Here is a 27522-nt window from a genome sequence, read left to right on the forward strand (position 1 = left end):
CATGTATGTATAAAAACCTACAGGTAAGCACACAGACAACTGCACTCAAGCATAATAAAGCTGCACACACATTAAAACCAGAACAAACACAGACTGACAGATGCCCTGTCACGCAAACATGCTGTCTCTTATTATTTTATATTGCCATTTTTAAAGTATGCTTTATTCTGTGTACCACTACTCAACTATCGCCATCCATCCGCACAGCTCTACTCATCCTTCGGCCTGTCGTCCATCTGCCTGTTGTTTTGTGTTGTATCTGTCTGTATCTGGCTGGGCAGATAAGGAGCCTGTTATTGTGTCGTTTTGTGTCATGTGCCGTTTGATTTTAACTCCTCCATTTCTCCCCTCTGTGCTGGGAAAAGAAAATAACAGGTGCAACGTTTTCAAACGGAGCACCCCGCTCTACTAATCTTGTTTGTGTATTATCCTTTCATCTCGCCCTTTGTTCTTATGTGCGAACCAGGTGGCGAGCTTCAGACCTCCTCAGGGACGCTGGATGAAGGGCTGGACGAGGATGCTGACTGGGAGGAGGAGAAGGATATGGAAAGAGTGGCCTGTGACGGAGAAGACTTTATCCCTCCCAAAATCATGGTGAAGTTCCTGGCAATTAAATTAACATATAGATTAATGAAGTTTTAATATATGTGCAATCAAAGTCTCTCTGCATGCTTTTCTTCTCTCCATAGCTGATATCTTCCAAGGTCCCAAAGGCTGAATATGTTCCCAACATCATTCGTAGGGACGACCCCTCCATCATCCCCATCCTTTATGTGAGTATCTGATAGTGAGTTTCCACTACATATAGATTTTGATTGACTGGTAGATTTTTATTTGGTTGTGTTTCTTGATGAGATGCCACAGGAACTGATGGATAAGTGTCAAGATTCACTTTTTTGAGTCTGTCCCTGGCAGGTTGTTGGGTTTTTAAAGCAAGCTAGCCAACATAAATTTGGCTGAAATACAAATCGTTGGAGCCTTTAAATAAGTGTTTCAACTTCTCTGTGCAATCTGTGCTGAGAGTGGTCTGTTTAGTAAAACCATCTCATCGTTTTCGAATACACTGCATGGAACACTGACATCTGTTAGTACCATTAGATAAAGTCAGGTGACGACATTACTAGAATTCTGTGGGTACCTTGAAAATCTGTATTAAATTTCATACAAATCCATTTGTGGATAAAACATTATAGTCAATTTAGAAACTTTAATGATTTTTTTTAACTTCCAGTTGCTTCTAGTTTGTCAGTTACAAGCAAAGACCAAATGGAAGCTCAGTAAATGATTCGTTCAGTCAAGTGCTCAGAGTTCATTTTTGTTCGAGTGTAGAAAAGCACCGTCAATCATCCACTTGAAGTGACATGTCTCCTCAGCAAAATACAGACTCATCACAGCCTGGCTTTGAGGTTCTGCTAAGTGGCACCATGTTGATTGTCTGCTCAGATGAAAATATAAAGGCAATCTTTTGCTGTGTACCAGCTGGCATTTTCCAGTAAAGAGAAAAATACAACAGAAAGTGCAGCGTTCTTTCAAGTACTGCCAAAATACAAAATTCTTCTTTTTTTGGTTCTAAATGACAGTTCATTATAGAACCGTAGTTTCCCGACCTTTCTAGCAACACTAAAGAGTCCATTTGGTTTTCTGTTATCTCGGTGACTGCTGGTCAGATTGCTGTGGAATTTTCCATGAAAATTTATGTTCCTATCAGGGTAAATTTCAATATGTTGGCTTTTCCTTTTTTAGCAATATCAAGTCATAATTTTATTTTGTCCACTATTCTGGTTTATTACCTTATTTATTACGTTATCCATAAGCCCCAAATGACTAGAGCTAATTAGCAAATATTCATATGCCACCACACTAAAATAAGACCATGAATTCTCCTGACTAAACCATTAGATTCTATTAGAGAGAGATTAGATGAATTTTAAAATATTAAACAATATAGGTACTGTATTAAATATTGATGTGAGTTACCATTTAGCCTATCCTCAAACTACATGACAGTTAACTAAAAGGAAGCGAGGAAGACAGTGAGACATGCATTGCTCTTGTGCTGTAAGAAAATAAAAGCACAAATGTGAGCATCGAAACTGTCCTTTTAACAACTAACAAATTGGAAACTAATTATACTGTTTTTATATTAAAGTTCCTTTCTTTTTACAGCCAGCAGTGTCAACCTTACAAAAAGATTTCCAGTTGTATCAAAATCTTTAGGAAATCGCCTCCTCAGCTGCCTTGCTCTTTGACTTCGGGAAACCCTTTTCTGATGAGTTCATTGACTCAATAACTAGTTGTGAGTAATAATAAATACAACATTAAGTTTATCTTGTGAACTGTGGTCCCTCTAAGAATCAGAAAGGACGACTATGCAGCGTATGTTCATTTGCTAACAACAACGCAGTCAAACCCAACTCATGGTCATCATATCTGGCTTCAACACATATATAGTTTTAAAACTCGTGTAACGCAAATTAATGTGGCCACTGTCTTTTTTTTTTTCTCCTGGCATTTAACACTAACAATACAGAACATATCCAAACTAGCAAACCAAAGAGGGAGACTGGGGACACTGAGTCCAAATGGACCATGTTCATCACCACCATTGCTGAAACTGGTGCACTGAGCTGCAGCTCCAAGCTGCCTGTCGCAGTGGTAACTCCTAAACCAGATGGTGGTCACCGCAGGTGAAGGAGCCTTCATGCTGAAGAAGGAGTCCCTTGCTTTAAAGTCCTAAGCTTTGTTATCCTGTGCAACTTTGGAGGCAGCCAATAAGTACTGACAGGCCACCTGGCTCGGGCAGCAAAAACTGCTGTGGGAGGTGCTTCAGGAGTACGGTGTGTCTGGCCTGTATCTGGTGCATTGCTACAAGCCATTCAGTCCTTATACAGCTGTTGCATAGCTTGGTCTGCTTAGCTGGCAACAGGTTGAACTCATTCCTGGTGGTGTTGGACTTCACCAGGGTTGCCCTGTGTCATCTATTCTGTTTTTAGGAATAGAATTACTACAAGCCAAGTGGCGGAAGGCTTCCATTTGGGTGGTCTCAGAATGTCAAAGCTGCTTTTTACAGATGATGGGGTTTGGTTGGCTTCATCAGGTGGTGGCCTCCAGCTCAGATTGGAGCATTTTGAGTGTAAAGCGACAGGAATGTGAATCAGCACCTCCAATTTTGAGGCCATGCTCCTTAGCCGGAAAAGGGTGGAGAGTCCACTCTGGGTACCGGTCCATTGTAATGAAGAGAGAGCTAAGCATAAAAGTGAAGCTCTTGGTTTACCAGTCAATCCACGTACCTACCCTCACCTATCGTCACAACATTTGGGTAGTGACCAAAAAAATGAGATTGCGGATACAAGTGGCGGAAATACGCTTTCTCTGAAGGGTGGCTAGCCTCTCCCTTAGAGATAGGGTGAGGGGTGGTTCGGCCAACCGCTAGGGGCTCAGAGTAGAGCCGTTACTCCTCCACATTGAAAGGAGCCAGCTGAGATGGTTCGGGGATCTGACAAAGGGTGTCTCCTGGGTGCCTCTGGGTGAGGTGTTCTGGGCATGTCCCACCAGGAGGAGGCCCCAGGGCAGACCCAGGCCACCTGGAGAGATTATATCTCTCGGCTATCCTGGGAACCCCTTTGTCTTCCCCCAGACAAGCTGTAGTAGGTGGCTAGGGAGAGGAAGGCCTGGTCTTCTCTGCTTAGGCTTCTGGCCCTGGGTGGATAGATATTAGCAAAGATGTTGCCAGCACAACTTAGCAGGTTCACAGCTAACTAATCAAAAACAAATCTCACTCAGTGGTTTGAAAAGATATACATGACTGCATTTTGGTTAGCCTAAAATATCATCATTAACTTATATTATTGTGTACTGTAAGTTTGATCTGTATTTTTCTCATTAACAGCTTATTATCCTCCAGTTTTACTGTTTGGTGGGGTCCTTACCTGAGGAACTTCTGTACTGATGTACAGAATAGAGACTCTATTTAGTGTAAAAGTGTATCATGCTGTAATCTATTAGAGTCAGCACTCAGAAAAAGCTTGTTGTTCTTTTAGATTCAGTTTTTGAATGAATAATTTTGTTGTTCCATTGTTTGTTGTTTTATTTAAAGGACCATGAACATGCCACATTTGATGACATTCTGGGTGAGTGCAATACTTGTTTGTTTTTTTAATTTTAGAACTCAAGTGAAAATTACTCTGCGTAAATGTGGACAGGATGAGGGTGGAATAAGTTTCATCTTGCTGGAGTGCACAGATGACTCATTGTTTTTCCACTCCTCTATGTGTGTGTGTGTGTGTGTGTGTGTGTGTGTGTGTCTCAAGGGACAGCCAATTTGTGTGTGTCACCATTATGGCTGAGTGAGAAAAGTGACACCTCTCTTTCTCTCTCACCCAGAGGAGATCGAGAAGAAGCTGACTGCCTACAGAAAAGGCTGTAAAATCTGGAACATGCTCATTTTCTGCCAGGTGAGTGAAAACGAAGACAGAGTTTGAAAATATTTTGACATCATTGTGTCACATGTCCCTTTAAAATAGCATTCTATTAAGCATTCTATTATGATACATGATGTCACTGAATGAGATTATAAGTGTCTGTATTCTTTTCATCACATCAATAATTGGTGGCTATATAGTACTGTGCCAAAGTCTTGAGCCATCCCTTATGTCTATATATTTTGCATGAAGCATGAGAAATAGGTGAAGTGATTTATTGAAACATGTACAAACATATATGGAAAAACGCGCAAAAAACAGTTTATACAATTCTAATGAAAGTCAATATTATGTATGAGTGCCTTTATTCTTCAACGCAGCCTGAATTCTCTTAGACAAGTTTTCTTGTCATTTTTAACAGCAGTTTTCATTATTATTTTCCAGGTCTCTTAAAGGACCTTCAAAGAATACTCAGACATTCAAATCTGGATGTCTGGAATCCATAGCTGATTGTGTTCTACTTTGTGTTTTTCTGTCCAGACGTGTTTTTACTGCACATAATTAAGCCTTTTAAGATATTTTTTGGTATCAGAATTCCAAGAAGATTTTCAGACGCAGGTAATACTAGGAAGCTGAGGGATAGCACCACAGTCTGCCACTTGTTCTTTTGTCCCCCACTTGTCCATTTTTTATTTTATTTTTTTGCTTGTTTTTTAAGGACATTGAACGCTATAGTGAGATATTCAATGTTTTTATGTCTTTGTATTGTTGTTGAAACAGTACTATTTTATGTCAGTCCGATCTGTGGTATCTTTGACATTTTTCATAGAATTATCTAAAGAAACAAATGTGTTTTTGCAAAAAGGCTGCTAACTTTGAATAATCTTCAGAAAACCTGGAGAGCCTTTCCTCTAGAACAATTTAAAAAGCCAGTTTGCTTTGAAGCTAAATATGAAGGCGTGAGGGGCTGTTCAAGACATTTTCACAGTTTTGTGTATGCGATGGAATAACCCCATCAGTTTCCAAGTCTACAGCGTACGGTACGAAGTTGTCTATCATAACACAGACACCTTTCTTCAGGGAGGTCCAGGACATTTATACCTGCTGAAGAATAAAGTGGCAACCTTTGCAAAGGTGGAGAAAGAAGAAGATATGATCCAGTAAGTATCGCCTGAGGGAAGGATTTATGGTTCTTTTGTAAAGTACGGGTGAAGCAACAAACTTTAGTTTATGAAAAGAATTGTGACATAACTGTTAAAAAAAAAAGAACAAATGGAAAAAAAAGAGACAGAATTCACTCCAGTGCATTAATATTAATTTTCCATTCGTAGCAAAAGAGTAAAGTTGTAGGTTATAACTTATGACATAGGTCATAAGTCACGTGTTTATTGTTCGTCTTACACATAACATAACATAAAGTATTTTTTTACATTTTTTACATGATTTAATGTAAATGGGTTCTGCTCCTCTCGTCGTGAATATAGTTAATACAGCTGTGGAAATGTCTGTGTCAGCTTAGTTCAGTACAGGCTGATTCGCTTAGAGGGATGCTCATAGTCAAGACTGCAGTCCTTACGGTGGTCTGAAAATATTCATTTCAAATGGCATTTGAAATTTGAACTTGAAAGAAAATAATCTGATTTGCATCTGCTGCTACAAACTTAATCATTAGTTGGAATATCGAACCATCAAGAGGCCTGGGACCAGAAAATATTGGAACAGACATCAATAAAAATAAAATATATAAAGTGGATTAGAGTTATTCCAGGCCACATGCATTTTGCATTAATAGTGGTTTAATGAATCAAATTAACTTTTCATTCTCACATTTCTTTTTAATTTGCCCACAAACACACCAGTATGTTTTCATGTGTGAGCTGAGATTCTGCATGTAGTCCTGATCCCTATTAGGCTTTGAAGGTTTTTTGGTTTTTGTTTTGCTTTGTTGCAGTTACAAGATAACAAGGCAGGCAAATACAACTGAAACAGGAACAAACACTTTGTCCTAAGATTGAGTATTTTAGCTATCTGTTATCTAACTTTTAAATATATAAGACTGTTATTTAAATATATGATGACTGTTTTTCATGTAAACCCACTTTGAAAACCTTAACCTTAGGCAGGCACCTCAACTTCTTGCTTCTTCGTTTTAGCAGGGTCCTTCAGCTTTGCAGTAATCTGTTTTAGATAGTATTATGCAAAAGAAATTTTGAGTAGTCTTAATGTGCATCACCACAGTTGACTACTGTGGAGGTCACTGTCTTTAAAGGTATGGGGTGTGATAGGGTGTAATACATGCATTCTTGAGTGCACTCGTAGTTCTTAAGCTTTTAACTTAACCTTAAAACCACCCAAGTGGGTGGAATCCCAATTTGGTGACATTGTCATTAACATTGTACTACCAAAATACGGTACCTAAAGCACCATAATATTTGGTCTTTATAAGGGAAGTCTTGTTTGAGCCTGTGTTATGCTGAGAGCTGATCAGCTTACTGATTACAGGTTTCTAACATAGGCCTGGTCAGTGTTGCTCACTGTTGACAGACCATAAGTATCGCATCTGCATTATAATAGAAAAAAATCACTCTATAGGCTATTGAAAGCAAAAAAGATTCACTTCTTAATCAGCAAGCTAATCTGTTTAAACACTGGCAATAAATAGTATTTTATTGTAACCTTAACCTTCACCTATGCTGATTGTCGTCACCTCTCACCTCTCCTGTGTGACCAGGTTCTGGCGGCGGCTCAGCAGGCTGATGAGCAAGCTGAACCCAGAGCCCAACCTCATCCACATTATGGGCTGCTATGTGCTGGGAAGTGCTAATGGAGAAAAGGTAGCTGTCTTTGCTTTCAAGGTTCAAGGTTCAAGGTTCTTTATTTGTCACATGCATAGTTATACAAGTATAACATACAGTGAAATGTAACCTGACACGCTCCTCGACTTGTGCAAAAATGGGGGGAGGTAGAGGAAGGACATTATATATATATAATATATATATAATGTATAATGTATCCTTGAGAACAAGTAAGAATCCCATAGTCCACCGACTCAGTGCAAAAGTGGACAAAAACTGTCTGCATGCATTTGCAGCATGCTTAGTTGATATCACAGATATGCACGCACACGCACTCCCAGCCAGATACTGTCTATAGGCACATGCAGAGAAATTATTTTTTTGTTTTTTTGCTTCTTGATATCACAGCTTCTCACAATGTCTAATGAGGTCACTGCAGGAAAGCTTTTGCACATGCACGGCAAAATAATGAACAAGAAAATAGGAATTTTAGATGCAAAGGGATAAATTTCGACTTTACCATCACCCCCCAGCTCGCTGATCCAGATCTCATGCTACTACACAGCATAAATGTGAAACTGTGAAGGGAGTGGAACCAAGTAACTGCAGAAATGATAAACCTTATTATGGTGGCATATTTATAATGTTAGAAATATCAAGTGCATTAAGACAATACACATATTGACAGATGATGCATGATGATATTTTGTACATTATGCAAAAAAAAAGTTCAACAGAATGGACCTTTTTACTTCAGCTTTATCATAACTTAATTAAAAACTAAATGACAGCTTTATAACAATGACTCTGTGACACTGATGTTATTGCATATGACATTTGAGGGAGGTTACAGCTTCTCTATCTCTCCCCTGAGATATTTTGTATAGCATGCAGCTATTTTTTGACTCTTCAGTAAAATCATGAGTGACAAATGAGCCACTTGATTATGGTACTTCAACATTTCTTTTGTAAATCTGTTTCCATTTCACTGTGTCACACAGCCAAGAGGTTGAAACCCATACAGCTTTTTTAATTTAATGTCACACTTGTATTATTCTCTAACAACGAGAAAAAACACTGAGAAGTATCTACTCCTTTGTGCAAGGAGGATAATGATGAGCTACAAAGTGACCTCCAGCATGCTACTGGTGTGAAGGCCTCTGACCAAACAGTCAGAAACAGACTTTATGAGGGTGGTCTGAGGATCCAACATCCTTTAGTGAGTCCTGTTCTCACTGCTTGGCACCATGGAGCCAGATTGTCATAGAATACCAGAATGGTCCACCACTAGCACCCTGTTCTTCTCACAATAAGGCAGGTTCACCCTGAGCACATGTGAAAGTGAGGAGGAGCCGGGAGAATGTTATGCTGCTAATGACATCATTCAGCATGACCGATTTGGTAGTGGGTCAGTGACGGCCTGTAGAGGCATATCCACAGAGGGATGCACAGATCTCTGCAGGCAACAGCGCCAGCTGCCATTAGGTATCAGATCACACCTAATGGCAGGCAGGACTCATTGTCAGACCCTGCTGTAGTACAGTGGGTCCTGGGTTCCTCCTGGTACATGACTGCCCGGCCTCATGTGGCAATAGTATGCAAGCAATTCCTGGAGGATGAAGGAATTAATTCCACTGACTGACTCCCATGCTTTTGTTTCTGTCCATCCAATGCTGTCAGGTTGCACTTTAGACTGTTCACGAGCTCAGTGATGCTCCACATCTGGATGGAGATCCCCCAGGACACAAAATGGGGGCCCTACAAACTACCATTTTGAGTTGCTGCAATGAAATGCAAGCGATTTTTCACTTTGAATTTTGGGGCGTCTTTGAGTTCAGCACTCTGTAGGTTGATCATTTTATTTTCTATCGAGCGATGTGGCATCCTTTCAACCCTAACACATTTCCCAGTCCATATCGGTGTAGCAATCCAGCATGATGTTTTCCCCTTTGAGATTTGATGTGTTTTCTAAGTATCAACAGTGTCAACATTTTGAGCCTAATAGTTCTGAATCATAAAGTGAATCCATCGTGAGTGGAGTTCTGTGAGCCTGCGGCCATTAATCTCTATCCCGCTCTTGATTTATTTTAGGGAAATCACAACAACATGTTAGCGCTAATTGGAAAGTAATGCATAATGCTTCAAAATGCAGCTTGTAGCATATTTATTGGAATCATTGTTTAATTGTGTGTTGGATCTGTACCTTCTAGAACACCCAGCAGCGTACTATAATACTCCCTCTGACATTTGGCTTCTCGTTCACGGTGATTCAGTTCAAAGACAAAGAGGGTGGGCTTGGCGTGCGGTGGCAAGGAAGGGCTTATTCGCTGCATTTAACAATTTTCCCCCTGCTGCTGCCTGTGTGTGCTCCTACAGGCTCAGCTGGAGAGCCACTATTAATAGACTGACTGACGGAGCTGAGCTGAGAAGATGCTCCACCCCACTCATCAGTCCTTATAGCTCTACTATTCTGTTATCAGCCATCTTATTTAAGGGTTTCCAAAGCCAATCCGTAGAGATCATATTAATTCTCCTTCTTCAGGAAGATTTTAAAGAGTTAGATTTTACTTGAATTTCTGTTTTCATGTTACTTAACAGTTTACAAACCAGACACAATGTCAGACAAATTATGTCATCACTTTACGACAGCATACTTTAACTTAGAATTATAGAAAGAAAGCCCATCAGTTATGGCGAGTACATACCTGGTAAGTGATAGGACAGCAAACAATAGTGTGCCAAAGAAGACATTATTTTTACTAATGGGTGACCACAGTGGATCGATCTGCATGACAGAGTTTGGCCTTCATGACACAATCATCCCATTAATCCAGGACTGGGTGTAGTACTAAGAATATTGTTAGATTTGTATTGTTTATTGTCATTTATGCTTAGAAATATTTACTCATATATGCTTAGAAGTATATAATCATTTGTAGATTGAAAAGAATGTCTCATCCTAGGAGGTCTGTAACAACTCTGTGTAGTATGAAGAGGGGAGTGCGTTCACTCCTCTTCAGAGTGTTCTGGCATAGATCACACACCTCCTAGGAGAGGTCGTATCTTCCCTTGCTGATATATGGTATAGCAAACACACGTATATCTGGTTAAGTATAAGAGCCTTTTGTTTAGATGGACCGTTAGACTCCTGGCACCAGCTTTGGGGAGTCTTCACAGGTTCACACACACACACACACACACATACTTACACAACGCACAGGCAAGGTACTCTTTGTGTGTATGTATACGTCATATGTTAATGAACCTATGCATATTCATGTAACCACAATAAAAGAGCAGTGTTACGGGGGAGCGGACGAGAGCAACTGGGGTCAAGCGAAGGAATGGCGTTTGTCCGGTTCTCTCCCGTGCACGAGAAACATGAAGAACTTTGCCTACTTCGTGTCTTGCTTGCTGTCTAATTACATTGTCTTCAACGTTCCGGTGAATAGGTTCAAGCTACAAGCCTATCAAATATACTAGGATAGGTTTGTGTCTCCTCCCAGTCTCAATTTGGGGATCCTTCATGTGTAAAGCAAATGAGTTAACCACTAAACCAGGATGCCACTGCATGAGCAATAGTACATGAAATCGCTTTTTCTTTTTTTTTCTTTTTTTGGCAACATAAGCCTGACCCACATAGTATTCATATTTTTTTTTTATTTTGGCTTATCAGTTCAACTGATACTGATCTGACCTCGCCAAGCATTAATATGAAACGAGTTTATAGTGATGACAGGTTGCCAAAACAGGCCTAACCCAGTGAGGTATAGACTCAACTGAAACACAACAAAAATTTGCTACATTTCCAAAAAAAAACCTGTTTTACCTCCATCCATCCGTCCACCCATAAGCGTCTTACGCTTATTCGGGGCCAGGTCGCCGGTGCAGCAGCCCAAGCAGAGAAGCCCAGACCTTCCTCTCCCTGGCCACCTCCTCCAGCTTGTCCGAGGGAACATCAAGGCGTTCCCAGGCCAGCCGAGAGATATAATCTCTCTAGCGTGTCCTGGGTCTGCCCCGGGGCCTCCTCCTGGTGGGACATGCCCGGAACACCTCACTCAGGAGGTGCCCAGGAGGGATCCTTGTCAGATGCCTGAACCACCTCAACAGACTCCTTTTGATGTGGAGGACCAGCAGCTCTACTCTGAGCCCCTCTCAGATGACTGAACTTCTCACTCTATCTCTAAGGGAGAGGCCAGCCACCCTTCGGAGGAAATTTCCACCACTTGTGTCTGCGATCTCATTCTTTCGGTCACTACCCACAGCTCATGACCATAGGTGAGGGCAGGGACATAGATCGACCGGTAAATTCGCTTTACACTACATCCGCATCACTGCAGCCAGATCTGTCGATCTCCCGCTCCCTTCTGTCACTCGTGAAGAAGACCCCAAGATACTTAAACTCCTCAACTTGGGGCAAGAACTTGTCCCTGACCCGGAGTGGGCACTTCATCCGTTCCCGGCTGAGGACCATGGCATGGCCTGTTTTACCTGTTTTCCAAAATAGGGTTCCAGTTAGGGTTAATCAATCTCAATAAAAACGGGATTTTTAGGACCACCAATACTACGTAACAGCTGTTTTGTCACAAACCTTATATTTTTAAAACTTTAAATTAGCCCAACTATGTTAAACAAACAAAAAAAACATATTTACAAGTGGTGGAGTGGTTCTTACATAACAAGTTTCTACTGGAGCACTCAAACGCACTTCAACATACAGACTGAAATAGCCAGGGCTCGACCCACCAACCTTCCCATTGGTAGATCACGTGCTCTTAATCGTGATCTATGCTTCTTTTGTAGCAGCATGCTAGGTTGACATATTAAGATATAATTTACTGTTAAGTCATATCTTGGTTTTGTTTTTATCACCATCGGATGTTCTGAAACCATATGGTGTTCCTAAATTTAAAATGTAGCACTCGAGCTGATGTGCTCCATATAACTCATGGGCTCACTAAGATCACATCTATATATATTCTATAATTTTGATTTCCCCTCATGTCAACTAATTTAAACATTTTATTCATACAGTTTTTGTTTTGCGTGATCAGTATCTAATTTTCATTATGTTCATTAACACATATCTTGTGTCACTGTCTTTTGTAGCAAATGGAACAATAATCCTGACATGACTTAATATGGACAATCTTTCAGCTACACCTGTATTTTAATTTGGTTATCCACTCCTTACGCATGGAGTAAGGTGTAGAAGAGAGGAGGGGGTCTGGCTGTGTTTTGATTGATCGATGGTGTAATTCTAAGCGCTTAACTGTAAAAGGGACGCTCTGAAGTAAGGACATTTAGCTGCTAGTTGTTAGCATGAGGCCATATTATCTACCGTGGGAGTTTACACATGTTACTGTAATAGTGTATGTCCTCTTCAGTTATCCAAACTGTTACCAGCAGATTTCAAACACAGTATCCTCAGGCCCTTTTTCTGATCTCTGGGGATTTTAATCATCTCTCCCTGTCCTCCACTCTGCCCACCTTTACCCAATATGTTACCTGCCAAACCAGAGACAATAAAACACTAGACTTATTGTATGCCAACATCAGCTCATCACCTCTCCCTCCTCTGGGGCAATCACAACCTGGTTCATCTCCACCCTGTGTATAAACCCTTTTGTACACAGAGAATCAGCTGTGTTACACACAGCGAAGAGTCTGAGGAGACTGAAGCTCTGAGGTACTGCTTCAGTTCCACTGCGTGGGAAGAGCTCTGTGCTCACATCAGGGAGGATATTGACAGCATAACAGACTAAATCACACTGTGCCCCTCTTGAAGTTACGGTGTTTCTCCAATAATAAGCCCTGAATTAACCCTGAAATCAATGCTCCCCTCAACTAGAAGAAGAGAGACTTTAGATTAGGAAATAAAGAGGAGCTGGGACCTGTACTGAAGGAGCTGAGAAGATGGACGACCAACTGCAGTAGAGCAACATCAATGTGGTTTGGAAGACGCTGAAAATAATTTCAAGTCACAAACCAAACTCCCAGGCTCTAGGAGATTTAGGGTGGGTGAATGATCTGAAGAACTGGTTCAGATAATTCACCCACCCACAGACACTTACCCCTCCGGCCTAATCATTTCTGCTGCAAACCTCCCATCTTCAACGAGTGCCTGCTTTTCTTCCCATGACTATACACCTCTCAGCCATCACCCAGCTCCTCTGCTTTAGAATACTCCATCACATAGCCCACCTCCCCCACCACCATCCTGTCCCTTTCAACACAGGTGGGGAACGAGCAGAAAAATATCAAGGTGCTGTGCAGACCAACTGTATGGTACATGTTCACATGTTCAACATGAGCCTGAATTTGGGGAAAGTACCACAGCTGTGGATGACCTCCTGTGTAGTACCAGTGCTGAAGACCACACAGCCAAAGGACCTCAGCAGCTATAGGCCAGTAGCACTCACCTCGCATCTGATGAAGACCCTCAAGGGGCTGGTCCTCAAACATCTTGGTCCCCTGGTGAGGTCTTTGTTGAGTCTGGAGTGGATGATGCTATATCATCTACCGCCTGCATGAAGCTCTGACCCACCTGGAGATGCCTGGAAGCACTGTGAAGATAATGTTCTTTAATTTCTCCAGTGCTTTTAACATCATCCAGCCTGGACTTCTGAGGGACAAGCTAGAGCTGTCAGGAGTGGACCTCCATCTGTCACAGTAGATACTGGACTACCTCACTGGCCGCCCACACTATGTGAGGTCACAAGGCTGGTCTGCAGTATGGGGGTCCTGCAGGGAACTGTGCTGGCATCGTTACTGTTCACCTTCTACACTGCAGACTTCTCCTTTAACTATCCAGGCTGCCATCTACACTACAAAATCCTCTGATGATTCTGCCATAGTTGGCCTCATTACAGGTGAGAACGACCCAGAGTGCAGACAGTGGATTAAGGACTTTGTGGACTGGTGCCAGCGGAACCATTTCCTGATCAATACAGGGAAAACCAAGGAGCTGGCAATGGATTTGCGCAGGTGCAGACCCACCACACCAACACCAGTGAACAGTGCCCTTACGTACTGTACAGTCTCTTATTTCTTTTGTATGAATCTGTCACTTTGCTGCTGCAACATTTGAATTTCCCAAAATGAGGGACAATAAGGGATATTTCTATTATATTTTCTATTCTATTCTTTCTACTTGCACAAAGTATGTGATTCAACCAGTATGTGAGCTACTTGTGCTTGTGCTGTTGTTGGTCCTTCAGCCTTGCTGGGGAGAAGAGCAAAGTTATAACATACAAAGAGGTGAAGTGAAACCAAGTGGTAAAAAACAATGAAAAGTGTTCACTGCAACCTCTGGCACTGTGTTTCATGCTTTGTTTTTGAAGTTCTCTGTGAACTCTGCTGTTCACCAGGAGTGGGATACCTTCCTTCCCAATTCGACAGACACATAGGTCCTCTACTGCTAATGTGTATGCAGAGAGACACATTTGCTGAACCATAAATTACATTTCAGTCTGCACCATTTCTCAGATCTGCTCCTTTGGCCTGAAGCTCACCTAATTTGGCTGCTCTGCTCTGGGTTTCACTCCTTTATTTGTTTGCATTAGTACTCCACACTCTTGACTCTCAGACTTTCAGAATTTCTGTACAGCTACAGCATCATCATTGCTCTCTAATCAGTATACATTACTACCAGACAGAACTATTTTATGGACTTATTTATCTTATAGTAATTAAGACTATAAGCAAGATTTAACAATGTCGTACAAGCAAATTATTTAGTCATGGGCTGTTTAGCATTTCCTGTTTACCAAACATGCATGTCTCTGGACTGTGGAAAGAAGCAAGAGTACTTGGATTAAAACCAAAGACACTTCACAGAGAAACATCCCAGCCAACCACAGGATTTGAACCAGTAAACTTCTTGTTGTAAGACACTGCTTCACCATACCAAAACAGTGTCTCGAGAATTTTTTCAATGTATTTTCTTTTTGCTGGTCTAAAGAAACAAAACTAAACAAACAAAATTGTAATATTGAAGTATCAAGCGGTGCCAGAATCAAGATGCACAAAGCCACATCTACAGATATGATACAGCAGATGTGTCTGTCTTTCATCCAACAGAAATCTTTGTGCACACTACTCGACTTGAGAGTAAACATATGCTGCCCCATTTCAGGGCCTGTCATCTATCAAATCCCACTATGAAAGTTTTTCAGGGGCTTCTCAGTTACTGCCAGCAGAAGCTGCTTCATTCTCCAAAATAAACTCAAACAGCAAATGTCTTTGAGGGTTGGGGGAGGTAGTGAAAATCCTGTGGTGAATTCACTCTGGACAAGTCTTATTTAGGTTGGTAGCACAGGGTTTGCCAGCGACACCTTTGTAGGCCACAGCCTCTGAAGACTGTCACAACTGAAACAGGACATAGCTGGGTATAGATCCTGTGGGAGATACGGTGGTAGAATAGTTTGTATATATATATATATATAGGTAGATAGATATATAAGTGAAACAGTCAAGTCATTTTTTACAACATTTAGTAAAATATTTGTAACTTTTCATATTTAAATCTAAATGTTAAATGTTAAATCTAAATATTATATTTAAATCTAAATGTTAAATGTTAATTGTACGGATCAACGGAAATACCAAAATAAGAGCTTTACGAAAACCTCCGGTGCAAAAGTGTGTTGGTAGTGGTCAGATGGACGACCAACTGCCGACCAATATGACAACATGCACAATATTTTAGAGCATCTAGAAGCTTTCATACTGAAAATCAACGACTTTCCAGAGGTGCCCACTGTGTTCCTTGTGGCTTTGTCCTAAACATACTTGCTTGGTCTTTAGATTCTTTTTGTCTTTTTTGTTAGTACTTAGCTGCATCTTTGATTGTATTCATAGTAGGCACAGGTTATTGCCATTTTAGTAAGGAGAGATCATTAATAATCTATCTGCTCATCAGACTCCAATGAAACTACACAGCAGAGCTGAGTCCAACAATAGTAAGAAGTAGGGCATGACCCACTGATGTTGACTTGGATAAGAATCTCTGTCTGGCTAGGCTGAGGTTGAAATTGACACGAGGTGGGTCACATAAATGAGAGTCTAGAAGGTAAAATGACACAAGCACTGAGATGTAAAGCGAGCAGAGACCAACTCGAGAAAATGACTGGGACTGAGTGATGATGACTGTATTGAGTTTGACAGCGTGGGAGAGCAGAAGTGTTGTGAAGAACAGAATGGCAGAATTAGTGATTACAGATCTTTCCTATAACCTTACACATGAGCTTTGTTTTATCACACACATCATGGTGATGCATTAAAAATTGAAAACAAGCACATTATACTTGAGTAGTGCTTATTTAAGCTGCACAGTACTTCAGTTAATTGACTCAAAAGGAAGAAAATGGTAACTAATAAAAAAATTCAAAATACATAATTTTTTTAAAAATATATAAACAAATTAATTTGATAACTGTCTATGTAGGTTCTCGGTCATTCAGGTCATAGTAATCTTAGGAGCCTGGAAAGAAAAATCATCTGGACGTTTCCCCTCTCATCCAAGAAGCTTCTATAGTTTTAAAACCAATTGATGGCGAGTCCCAGGTATTTAAGTCCTACTGGGAGTTTTCCCCTATCAGGGTTGTTGACCCACTATTGATCATTTACCTCATCACATGAGCCAAGGTATGAAAAAGGGTGTGGGTCACTATCAGCAGAGGTTTGGGGTGAAACCATTGTGAGACCTTGCCCCACCCTACAGTATCATGTGATTTAACTGAGATCAACAGACGCAGGATGTGAGTGGGCGCTAAGGTGTGGGCCCATGGGAATGGATCTCATAACTGGATTCTAGCTGGCAGACACCCCCTCTGTTCAAACATGGTCATTCACAGTGGACATAGATGGCTTCTTTCACTCCTCTTTCAAACCATCTGTCTTCACTGTCCAAAATGTGACATTGGCATCCTGGGAAGACTGACCTTTGTCCTTTTAGATGCAGGTGTACAGCTGAGTTTTGTCCTGTCGAGGTGGCTCTTCTATGTTGTGTCACGCATTTATCAAGTGGCTGTTTGGTTTCTATATGTGAGGTTCACTATATGTAAATACGTTAAATGACATCACCTTCACATCTGTTCAGTAAATGATTATTTAGAACCACAAGGTCTGGCTCAGCATTCAAAAGCAGCTACAGTGAGTTTAGGTGGGTTTGTCTTTCACTATAGCTATTGTGCTGCAAGTGGCACATTGACCTTTTTCGCATACACCCGGCTGAACAGAAGTGCTGCAGGGCCTGCTCCAGCTCTCTGCACACAGTGCTATCTACCGCATTACCACTGCTTTGTTTGTTTTCATCTCACAGTGCTGGTGGCATTTGGAACAGAGCGTTCTCTCTGTCTCTAACTCTTTCTCCTTTCTTTCCTGCAGCTTATTCAGACTCTGAAGAGGTTGATGAGACCCACCTCCGTTGAATTTAAGTCTCCACTAGAGCTGTCGGCACAGGGTGAGAGTAAAACACGCTCATCTGTAAACGGTTTCATTTAAGCTCTGGTAATAACTTTTTGCTGCAGATAATGCACCGATTCGACCTATGATGCAGAACCATAACGTGCACACATACTAAAAAACACATGTACAGTGCTTGTATTGATTTAATGCTACCATCCTCAGTGGTACTCTTTCTGAATGTTAATAGTGGGTATTAATCAATGCCAGGAAGCTGCTTAGCTATACAGAAAGCTCGTTAGGGAATATGAGCAAACACAGACTTGTGAACTCTTCTGAGCTTTTAACAGATACCTCATCAATCATTTCCCTGACATCTATTGATGCCACGCTAATTATTTTCCTATTAAAACATAATTATCCTAGCTGTGTTTTTTCCCATCCTCCGCTGACCCACCACACTCTGCTCCATCACCACGTTTGTCTCTTTTTCTCCACATACATAGAAAATGCAGCAGTGTGATAAAGCATGAAGCACTTTGTGTCAAAAGAAAAAAAAATGACGAGATAATCCAGTAAGCCAGAGATCATCTCATGAACCTGATGACAGTCAGAAAATGAAACTTGGCCTCCACGTTGGAGTTTATTATACACATTTTAAGGTCAACGTATGCAGTGTAGATTGCATTCTGCATATTGAATAGTTGGCTAAGTGCACATATATTGCTTTGAGCACAGTGAAGCACTCATGTTTTCTAGGTCATTGATGAAAAAATATGAATTCCATAAAATCAAAACATGAACATAAAATCCGTGTATATGAGGGGAGCAATTTTATCCTCTGAGAAAAGAACATCTTATCCGTTTTACCTTCAAGAGGTCAACAGCAACTAGAGGCAACTGACGACTCAAAAAAAGGAAGAGAAGAAGAAAACCAACCTGCGGCATCATGTTCTTTACAATAGCTGCCTATTAAGCTCCACTTTTTGTGACTAGTAGACAGTCTATAGTTAGCTTTGGTCCTTGTTATGCCATTTGTTTGTTTATTGCAACCAGTTGTTTTATGTAATATATTGATCTCCCTCTGTTTCTCATAAAAAAGGACCTCATTGCCCTCAATGAAGCAGCTTTCACTTTCTATGAGCCATCTAGTGTTGGGGGTAGAGTTTGGGTTCATGTCCAACCCTTTTATATATAATTTTCACCTATAATTTGGATTACACAAATAATAAGGCTTATAACAAAAAGACTGTAATGTAAAGGCAATGTATCGATCTTTCAATGAAAGGTAACATCTAGTTTCTGAAAAACTGCTTTTTAGCATGTGATTAAATCAAAACCCAACCCTAAAGCTACTCCTAACCTTAAACTGTTTGCTAGTGACCTGGTGGATGTTAAATATGAATGCATTCTCTTTAACTTCAAAGCACTGTTCAACTGAAAGAAAAATCAAAGTATTCAACCACATAGTCAGACCTGCAAGCAGCCAATCCAGTTCTGTGACTTACCTCCAAGTGCAGATAAGTGAATTCAACATGCTGAGTGCACTAGGGCTGCGTGACATATCAAAGGCTCATTTAAATTTTTGATTTTGCACCATGTAAAAAATGCCTCCTCCTCATCAGCGCTTCATCTCTCTAACAATAACAGCAGCAACAGCAGTGAGAGTCACGACATCAGCCTGAGCTGCTGTTGTTAGCTTTGCCAGTCAAACACACATACACACTCCCAACAGCTGCTGAGAACCACGAAACAGGACCAAAAATGTTTCTTCAGTGATGTGGAAACTCTTCGGTTTTACAAAGTCTGACATCAAACACAAACTTATCCTGTGGAAAGTTGTTAAACCTCAGTTTGAACTAAAAGTGGCAGCACAACATATCTGTTCCAACATCTAACACTACAGTACCAGTGAAATGACAGTAACGTGTCTCGTACCTTTTCATTTCCCCTCTGGTCTGATTTTTTTTTTTACATTTTCTAAATAATAATTTATATTTTTTCTAAATAGACTTGAAACCAATGTTATCGTGAGCATTAAAATAGTCTTTCAACTCCATTTGGTTGGAACAGTGGCAGATTATACCACCACACACAGCCGATGGCCCCAACTCTGACCCATATTTTGCTTCTTCCATAATCACAGTGTTGTCAGCTAATTACAAGGCGTGTCCGTTGTTCATACGTTCACATTCATTAGGCATGTTTTCATCTACCTTTATGTGCACAACACTGTGTGGATAATCTGAGCCTAAGATGAATCACCTTTTTGAACAAATTTATGAAAAAAAACATTCATCCTATTATGAAAATTTATGTTAAACTGGCGGTGGCACTCCGTTGCAAAGTGAGTTGCAGATGCAATGCAGTCATGTGCAGGTTAAATCTCACCAAGAAATTTAGACTGGGATTAGATTCTGACTGGATGAGCCATCAGCTGATGTGTGCTTATGTTGAGAGTTGCCTGGATTGCTGCTAAATATCTAGACCTACAAATACTAACATCCAATTTCAGTCATCATAAATTTCACTAATTTCATGTAGGTCTTTCTCTGGCCTGTCAAGGCATGGATACAGGACTTCTGTAGGGGTTCTGTGGTATCTGGCACTGGAACTTTGGTAGCAGATGCTCTGCATCCTGGGGGTTGCATGTTGAGGCTTGTTCTGGCACATTCTATAGATGCCTGATTGGTTTGGGATGTGGGGAGTTTGCCATGCTCCTTGGACCTTCTAAACCTTTGAAAATGTCTAAATAGTTTTTCATCAACTCTCTGGGTGAAGAGGGGAAGTTAGCTACTGCTAGGGTGTATCTGATATGCCCATTGGTGTTGTTTCTGCATCATCATAATAATGTTGGTCCAGGATCAACATTGCAATTGATCAGTCATGTTGTTTGCAATATGGGGAAAAACAACGCATGCCTTGTTTATGTGAAACTCTCTTCTGGAACACATTTCAGGTGTTTCTTCATTCATTTATACAGTATAGTAAATATGTTATCAAGTTAGGTTCACTGTTAGCCAAATTTAGATTGCTCATGATGTTTGCTAGTGACAGTTTTTACAGTTTTTCTCAGTCGCTTTGGTGCGTTTCTCAGAACACCATCAACATTTGCACAGCAGTTAGTGCATTTCCCAAAACAATTAGTGCAAACTGCAAAACCTAGTGGATAGCCTGCAAAAGCACGTCACATGCACAGAATTGATTATCCATACCGCAAAAGCAAGTATCCATGTCAATGAAACTGCCAGTGCCATCAAAATGAAAAGTCTTGACACCATCTGTATGAACAAGATAGTCAAATGGCATTGTCATGTTTCCACTATGACAGTTTATAATTTCAGTGTTTCCCATTGCAAAAACAATTGGTGACACCTGAAAATGCTGACGACAGCACTATGGCCTACCTGTACAGCCATCTGAAATGTGCAGTGAAGTCACTGTAGATGTTATGGGAGTCTTGGGAGTAACTGAGACACTGAATACGTACGTTTCACATTTCCACTGTGTAGAAGTGTTTGTAATCCTACAGAATTGTGCAAAAGAAAAATATGCTACAGTCACTTGTTCACTGTAGAATACATGTAAACATAAAATCACCCATTTGGTAGAGCTGTGCACTAATGTGAACAATAAACAGCACATGTAACAGTACAGTAAATCATTCTGGCACATCCAGACGTTCCTGTCTGTCTGGCCACATATTTTCATCTACATCACAACAGATGTTATCCCTCGCAATGCAGCGAGGAAAGTATCTCCTGGAGTGGCGAATCCACCCTCTGCAGGACTCTGCTGTGATGTCATCACAAGCTTTTGTAGATTCAGTATGCACCTCATGCCAATCCTGTCTGTTGGTTTACATTATATATATACTTGTAGAGTAGGGGATACTGTAACGCGATTCACCTATGACTGGGTAGAAGAGGCTTTTCATTGGTTGCAAGTAAGAGTAACACACACCAATTTTCATTAGTGTGAGATAAAGTTCACCTGAGAAAAGTAATTTATGGAGATTTTCATGGAAACTCCTTAAAAATAGGGTTTTCAAAATGGATGTACAAATTGTTTGACAAGATGTTCAACAATTTTGAGTGCACTGACACAAGCAATGACATGAAGACTATTAGTTGTATGGACAATGACTATTCAGCCGGTACAAGTATAAATAATTGTGACATTCATGATAGAAGCAAGGAGATAGTGATGAATAGCAAGTCAAAAGTGACCATTCTTTAGATATTTGTACTTACTCAACTGCTTCATGTCCAAAGGCATTTGCCTTTGGACGAAATGAACATGAAACTGCCACAAGGTTGTGCCAAAACGACTATATGTTGTGGAGGTTGAACTAACTATTGTGCAAAGTTTAATTCTGTTGTGAGAAATGCACCAAAGCAACTGAGAAAAACTGTAATAGGATTAGCTAATTTCATTCCTAATGCTAACTAAATGTTCAGGCCACGCCATTGGTCAGTTGCATTGTTGATCCTGGACCAAAATTATTATGATGACGGGGACATTAGATTGTGCGCTGTCCCTCAAGCCTTTGTTGGCATTCAAAATGTGGAGGGTGGGGGTGGTGACTCAGTCTGCAGTAGTGTTTAGGTGGATGGTATGCTTCAAAGAAACATAGCTTCAATCACACCAATAAAGATGAGACTGAGCCAAATATTGAAAGCTGAAAGCACACAACCCATATATTTTCTAAAGATACAAACACAATGTAACTCATCCTCAGTTATACGGTGTGGAATTACTGTCACACAAGCCTAAACATTGTCTTATATTCAGGCCAGTATGGCCAAGGTAAATGTGAGTCAGGTAAAACCACACAGCAAATGATGCCTCCAAAACATTTTTAAGAGTTAAGAGTAATTTGCTGTTTACACACTCTCCATTTTCTAAGCGTGTTTAATCTCTCTTTGGATGGATGCCAACAGCTGCACAGGTCAGGCAGATAAACTGAAACACCTGAACACAAATGCACTCTTTGTGATGTGCTCATTATTTGAGGTGAATGACCTGCAGTGTGCACAAAAACACTTATGTGGTCCCCAGAGTAACAAATAATGTAGCAGGCAAAGGATGATGTAACATGCCTGAACTGTTGGGGTGATGTTGGATGAGTTCAGGTGATTTTGCCAGTATAGTGTGTGTGTGAGTGCATGTGTTTCTAACCAAGGCTTCTTTTTGTTTTCCTCTGGCTGCAGGCAAAGAGATGATCGAGATGTATTTTGACTTCCGCTTGTTTCGCCTGTGGAAAAGCCGCCAGCACTCCAAGCTACTGGACTACGACGACCTCTTGTGACACCACCCAGTGTTCTGTTGGCTTGTCGGCCAGTTATTGCGAGTCTGAGCCTACCTTTGTACGGTGTCAAGGCATTTGGTTAAAGTGGAGGGGCTCCTCTCCTCTCCGGAGAGGTTCCTAGACCGGCTCTGTGTGCGCAGCTGGAAGCTGGAGCAGCAGTGGAGGCAGCAGCAGTTGGGTGTTTTTTTTAAGCCCTTCTGAAGCGACAGGGTGTGGCCCTGTAGATTCAGCCGGCGGTGTGCTTTTTCTCCTGCACCTATTTTCACTTTCTGCCTCTGCCTAACCCTAGAAAAGAGAAAGAAGGGGGACAAGAGTGAGTTGGAGAAGCAAGTGACTCATCATCCTAGCCTAAATGTGTCAGAAACGCCAACTACACTTAGATTTCTGAGTACAGAGAGGCTATTAGATACAAGAGTGACAGTAGAGAACAGAAAGATCTCCCTCTGTCTGAGATTTGAGGATGTTTTTTTCTTGCCCCGCCTTTAGCCAACCTATCTGCTCTTGTTAGGAGGCTTATAAGGATGGATTTACAATTTATTTACAAAGGAATTAGAGCTTATATGTAAATAAACAAGTGCTTGCTAGAGCATTAGAAAATACATTTTCAGCATCTCTCTCCATGCTGTCATGTGATAATCTAGACATGTGATTAGTCTTATTAAGAATTAGAGTTGTCTATTTACTGCAGTCTTTTTTTAAACCTTCATATAAATGTAATAGTATTTCTTACAGACTGTTGTAATAACTCAGGTCAAATTCTTTTGTTTTCTACTAAGAATTGTACTCACCTGTACAACATACTGTAGATCAGAATCAAAGGCCTTCATACTCCACACAGAGTCATCTTCAGTGGAACATCAGGGATGAGCGGAGCTTTTCTCCATTTTCATCTCGCCTTTTGAGTCAGCTGTAGCCAAACAGACAGATGCATCCATGCATGTTTTTCATAACATTACAGCATTATGTTTTAGCCCACTGAGCCACTGCTAGCTGATTTTTCTTGAGCTATTGGTTCGTGGGCTCAAATCCTTTTGCAGTGTTTGTATTGCACATGTGCATTCAAACCCTTCTTGCATAGCTAGCCTTTAAAGAGTTTTCAGTTGGAGGCTGACATCAGACTCTTTACAGTGAGTCTAAGTTATATAGTGCATATTTAGTTCATTCCAACAGTTTTTTACATTTTTGGAGAACTTTCATTCTTTGTTTAGCTTGGACATCCAGTGGAGTGGTAGAGGCGATGCTATCCTTTGACTTATTTTTGTTTCCCCTCACCACCAGCTTGTTGTTTCCATCTCAATATACTCTTAATCTTAATCATATAACAGCAACAATGTGTCCCAAACGCTGTCTTTTCCATGCTTATTTCTAGCATTACAGTCTACTGTAAAATGTTTTGCTGTAGCAAGATTTTAAAGATGCACTGGTTTGATTTTGTGTTTTGCTGCCCTACAGTTGGGGCGTTTAAGTCCGACTGTCAAATGGTTCAAGCTGAAGCAGCAGAGGCTGAGATAGCTTCATCTTCATTCTACTGATTGTTCCATTCACAAGAGCCTACATTTCCCACAATGCAACATGACTGCTTTTTTTTCTGTAGTTCCTCCTGGAATGACAAATGTCTGAATTACTGAACTTAAACTTTGTGTGACACAAAGTTGTATGGTACTTTTTTTCTTTTCTTTCTTTCAAAAAATGTGTCATACAAGCTGAATGACATCATCTTTAGGAATATTTAGCTCCACCCAGGGGCTTAGTGTTGTGTAGATCCACAAATACAATAATGCCATATAGCTGATCATTGCACACTTACTTAAATAATAATTAAAGTTTTGGGGGACTGTGCTGTTTAGAAATACATGTACTGGTACTGAATATGAGTATTGAATATGAGTAAAAATGGACAGGATGAGTGATATTTACATTGTTTCATCTCAAGCTTGTGCTGACGTGGTCATGTCCTCTGTTATATAATCACTTTTTCCTCCCTGCTGCACCCTCAGACCTAAGCACTCAGCACAAGCTGAGAAAAAGCGCTTTGTTTCTTGTTTCTTCGGTGCAGTTTGCTCGCAGAATGAAATTTAGTGTTTGGATTTGGGATGAGTCGTGATATTTTTAAAGTAACACAAGGTGTGTTGTTCATGATATGTTTACTAGTGTCTTATACTGTGTCCTGTCTGCACTGTAAACATAGTTCACTGCTTATTTTTCCACAAATTCCAAGCTTTGTTGCAGCTTCTTGGGCCATCCATGTCAGCTGACCTGGAATTAGTTTTCATGAAGCAGTCTTGATAGGTACAAAATTACAAAAGCCCTCTGAAATCTATTTTATTTACTACATTTAACTACCAAACAGCTTAAAATTTGCCCCTCCTATTTATCTGTTATTGCGAGAGTTTTTGTGTTCATGGGACTGAAATCTCAAATTTAGAATAGTGGGTCATAATTATCAGTGGTATTATATAAGCTGCTGAGATAAGGTCTCTGACATGTTTGACTGAATGCAGTCTTCTTCCACATATACCTGTTACCATGACATTTGCTGTGATTGCTGTCTCAAATCACATACTTCTATATTTACACTCATTAATTTGAGTTCGACATTGTGTTCACAATATCAAGTTCTGCTCCACAAAGTGCTGCTTGAGTACCTAGAAATGTGGAACATTTCTCAACTCAAGGGTCACTGTTAGCTAGCAGACAGACTGATAGCTAACTGGTAGTCCTTCCATAACAGAATTTTTTTATTTATTTTTTTTAAGGGTAGATTTTTTTTCTTCAGGCACTGAAACTAGCTTTGTTAAATTGTTTTGCATATTGCAAATGCCATTAATGGTGAGTGCATAACTGGTCAGCTTTGATTTGAAACAAGCCTACGTGGTAAATCCATTTACATACATAAAGTGTACATAAAGCACTAAATGAAAAAGTATTTGAATTGAGACACACTGTACTTAAACAGGCAGGGATACAATGCTGCTACATACTCTTTTATTCCACAAAGCATGTATCACCCGATCTCTGTCACAAGCTGTGTGATAATTTGGTGTAATCAAAGGAAAAATGAAGACCTTGCTAGTTCCATGGCTGCTCCTGGTTTGCACCGTTAAGTCATGCAGCATACTGTCTCACATGGCATCTGGGTCTTTGAATTACCTCAAATGGAGAGAGAAACAGGGATTTATTTGTTAGGGAATATTTAATGATATTTTCTCTACTGCTACTTTTTTAATTTTCATAAATCTTGTGCTCAGTAGAAAATATTGTACATTTTCACTTCATGTCAGTTAGTTTGTGTTTTCTTTTTTTGTTTGGTGTTGATGGATTATGTGTAAGGACTTCATTATACTTTCCATGTGAGTGAGTCTATTAGGTTCAGGTAGAGCTGGGCGATAAAACGATAACGATATGTATTGCGAAATAACTTTTTCTCGATAGAAAAATTAAACTATTGCGATAGACCTCATCTCTCTTGTCCTCTTAAAAAAAAAAAAGAACAGCCAATCCAAATTAAGTAGCGCAGAGCCGAACCAATCACAGCCGCAGAGTCACGTCACGTGACTTGTTACGTACAGCACAAGCGCCAAGGCGCACATGTGTATTTGTTTTTGCAGCCGTGCAGCCCGGGTAATGAAGGAAATGAGTTTGCCGACTAGAGAAAAATCAACCGAGAGCGTGAGCGAAGGTTACCGAAGAAAAAACAGATGATGGTTCCAATGCCGGAGAGCTTGTCGAACAGAAGGGCCATAGAAGTTCCGTAGTGTGAAGGTATTTCGGCTATTTCAAGTCTGACAAAAAACAGAGTAGCGCGCACTGTAAATTGTGCCGAAAGCAAGTCTGGAAATACAATAAAGCGGTGCATGCTCAATCTCTGACTGAAAGTGCTAATTCGTCATTCGGCTTTTGTCAGACTAAAGTAACTGTTAAAACTGTTTGAAAAGGTAAGCTATACAACAAGGAGAGATTGAGAATTTCCTTTTAGTTCTCAGTTTATTTGATATTGACAAAAGTTAGTCAATTTTGTCTGTTCTTCTGTAAAACGACCTAAGATTTATTTTTAGAATTAATATTTTGTTTCTAAGTGGAATTGACAATTTAGTGGTCTGTTTTGTTTGTTCTATTTTGAAACTTAAACGCTTTAGCGGCTGCCTTTTGTGTAGTTTGCAATATTTGCCTTTATTTATCTGAAACTGAAGTCTCATGTTCCTTAAGTACATCTACCCTGTTGAACTTATTATGGGAAATAAATATTTAAATCAAAACAAGCTGCTGATTATTTCACATTTTACTTGTGAGCAACGGCACATTTAAATCTTACAAATATAGTTATTTGGCTTATATCGTGATATATATCGTTATCGCCTGAAATGAAAAAAACATATCATGATATGAAAAAATCTTATATCGCCCAGCTCTAGGTTCAGGTTAGGTCTAAATGTTTTTGTCATGAGACAGTGAGCCAGTCTATGCAGATGTCTGCATGCCTGGCTCTTTATTGACTGTGGACACTGGAGATTTTATATTACTGGACAACAACCAGGTGGCAGACTTCAAGCGACCATAGTGCAACCATATAACAACCACCTGGTTATTG

General features: G+C 40.3%; 1 protein-coding gene across 4 annotated transcripts in view; it reads left to right on the forward strand.

Moving 5' to 3' along the window:
* Nucleotides 1-26423, forward strand: part of nsmfb (NMDA receptor synaptonuclear signaling and neuronal migration factor b) — a 60588-nt gene extending 34165 nt beyond the window's left edge. For all 4 annotated transcript variants that reach the window (XM_019365611.2, XM_019365610.2, XM_019365612.2 and 1 more), the window contains 8 exons: nt 467-594; nt 690-773; nt 4097-4130; nt 4384-4454; nt 5502-5581; nt 7153-7255; nt 17606-17681; nt 22837-26423. In XM_019365611.2, the coding sequence (XP_019221156.1) occupies nt 467-594; nt 690-773; nt 4097-4130; nt 4384-4454; nt 5502-5581; nt 7153-7255; nt 17606-17681; nt 22837-22934 (674 nt within the window). In that variant the 3' untranslated portion in view covers nt 22935-26423. The remainder of the gene's footprint in view (nt 1-466; nt 595-689; nt 774-4096; nt 4131-4383; nt 4455-5501; nt 5582-7152; nt 7256-17605; nt 17682-22836) is intronic.
* The last annotated feature ends 1099 nt before the right edge of the window (nt 26424-27522 follow it).

Source organism: Oreochromis niloticus, linkage group LG12, assembly GCF_001858045.2.
Source record: "Oreochromis niloticus isolate F11D_XX linkage group LG12, O_niloticus_UMD_NMBU, whole genome shotgun sequence".
Taxonomy (NCBI): Eukaryota; Metazoa; Chordata; class Actinopteri; order Cichliformes; family Cichlidae; genus Oreochromis; species Oreochromis niloticus.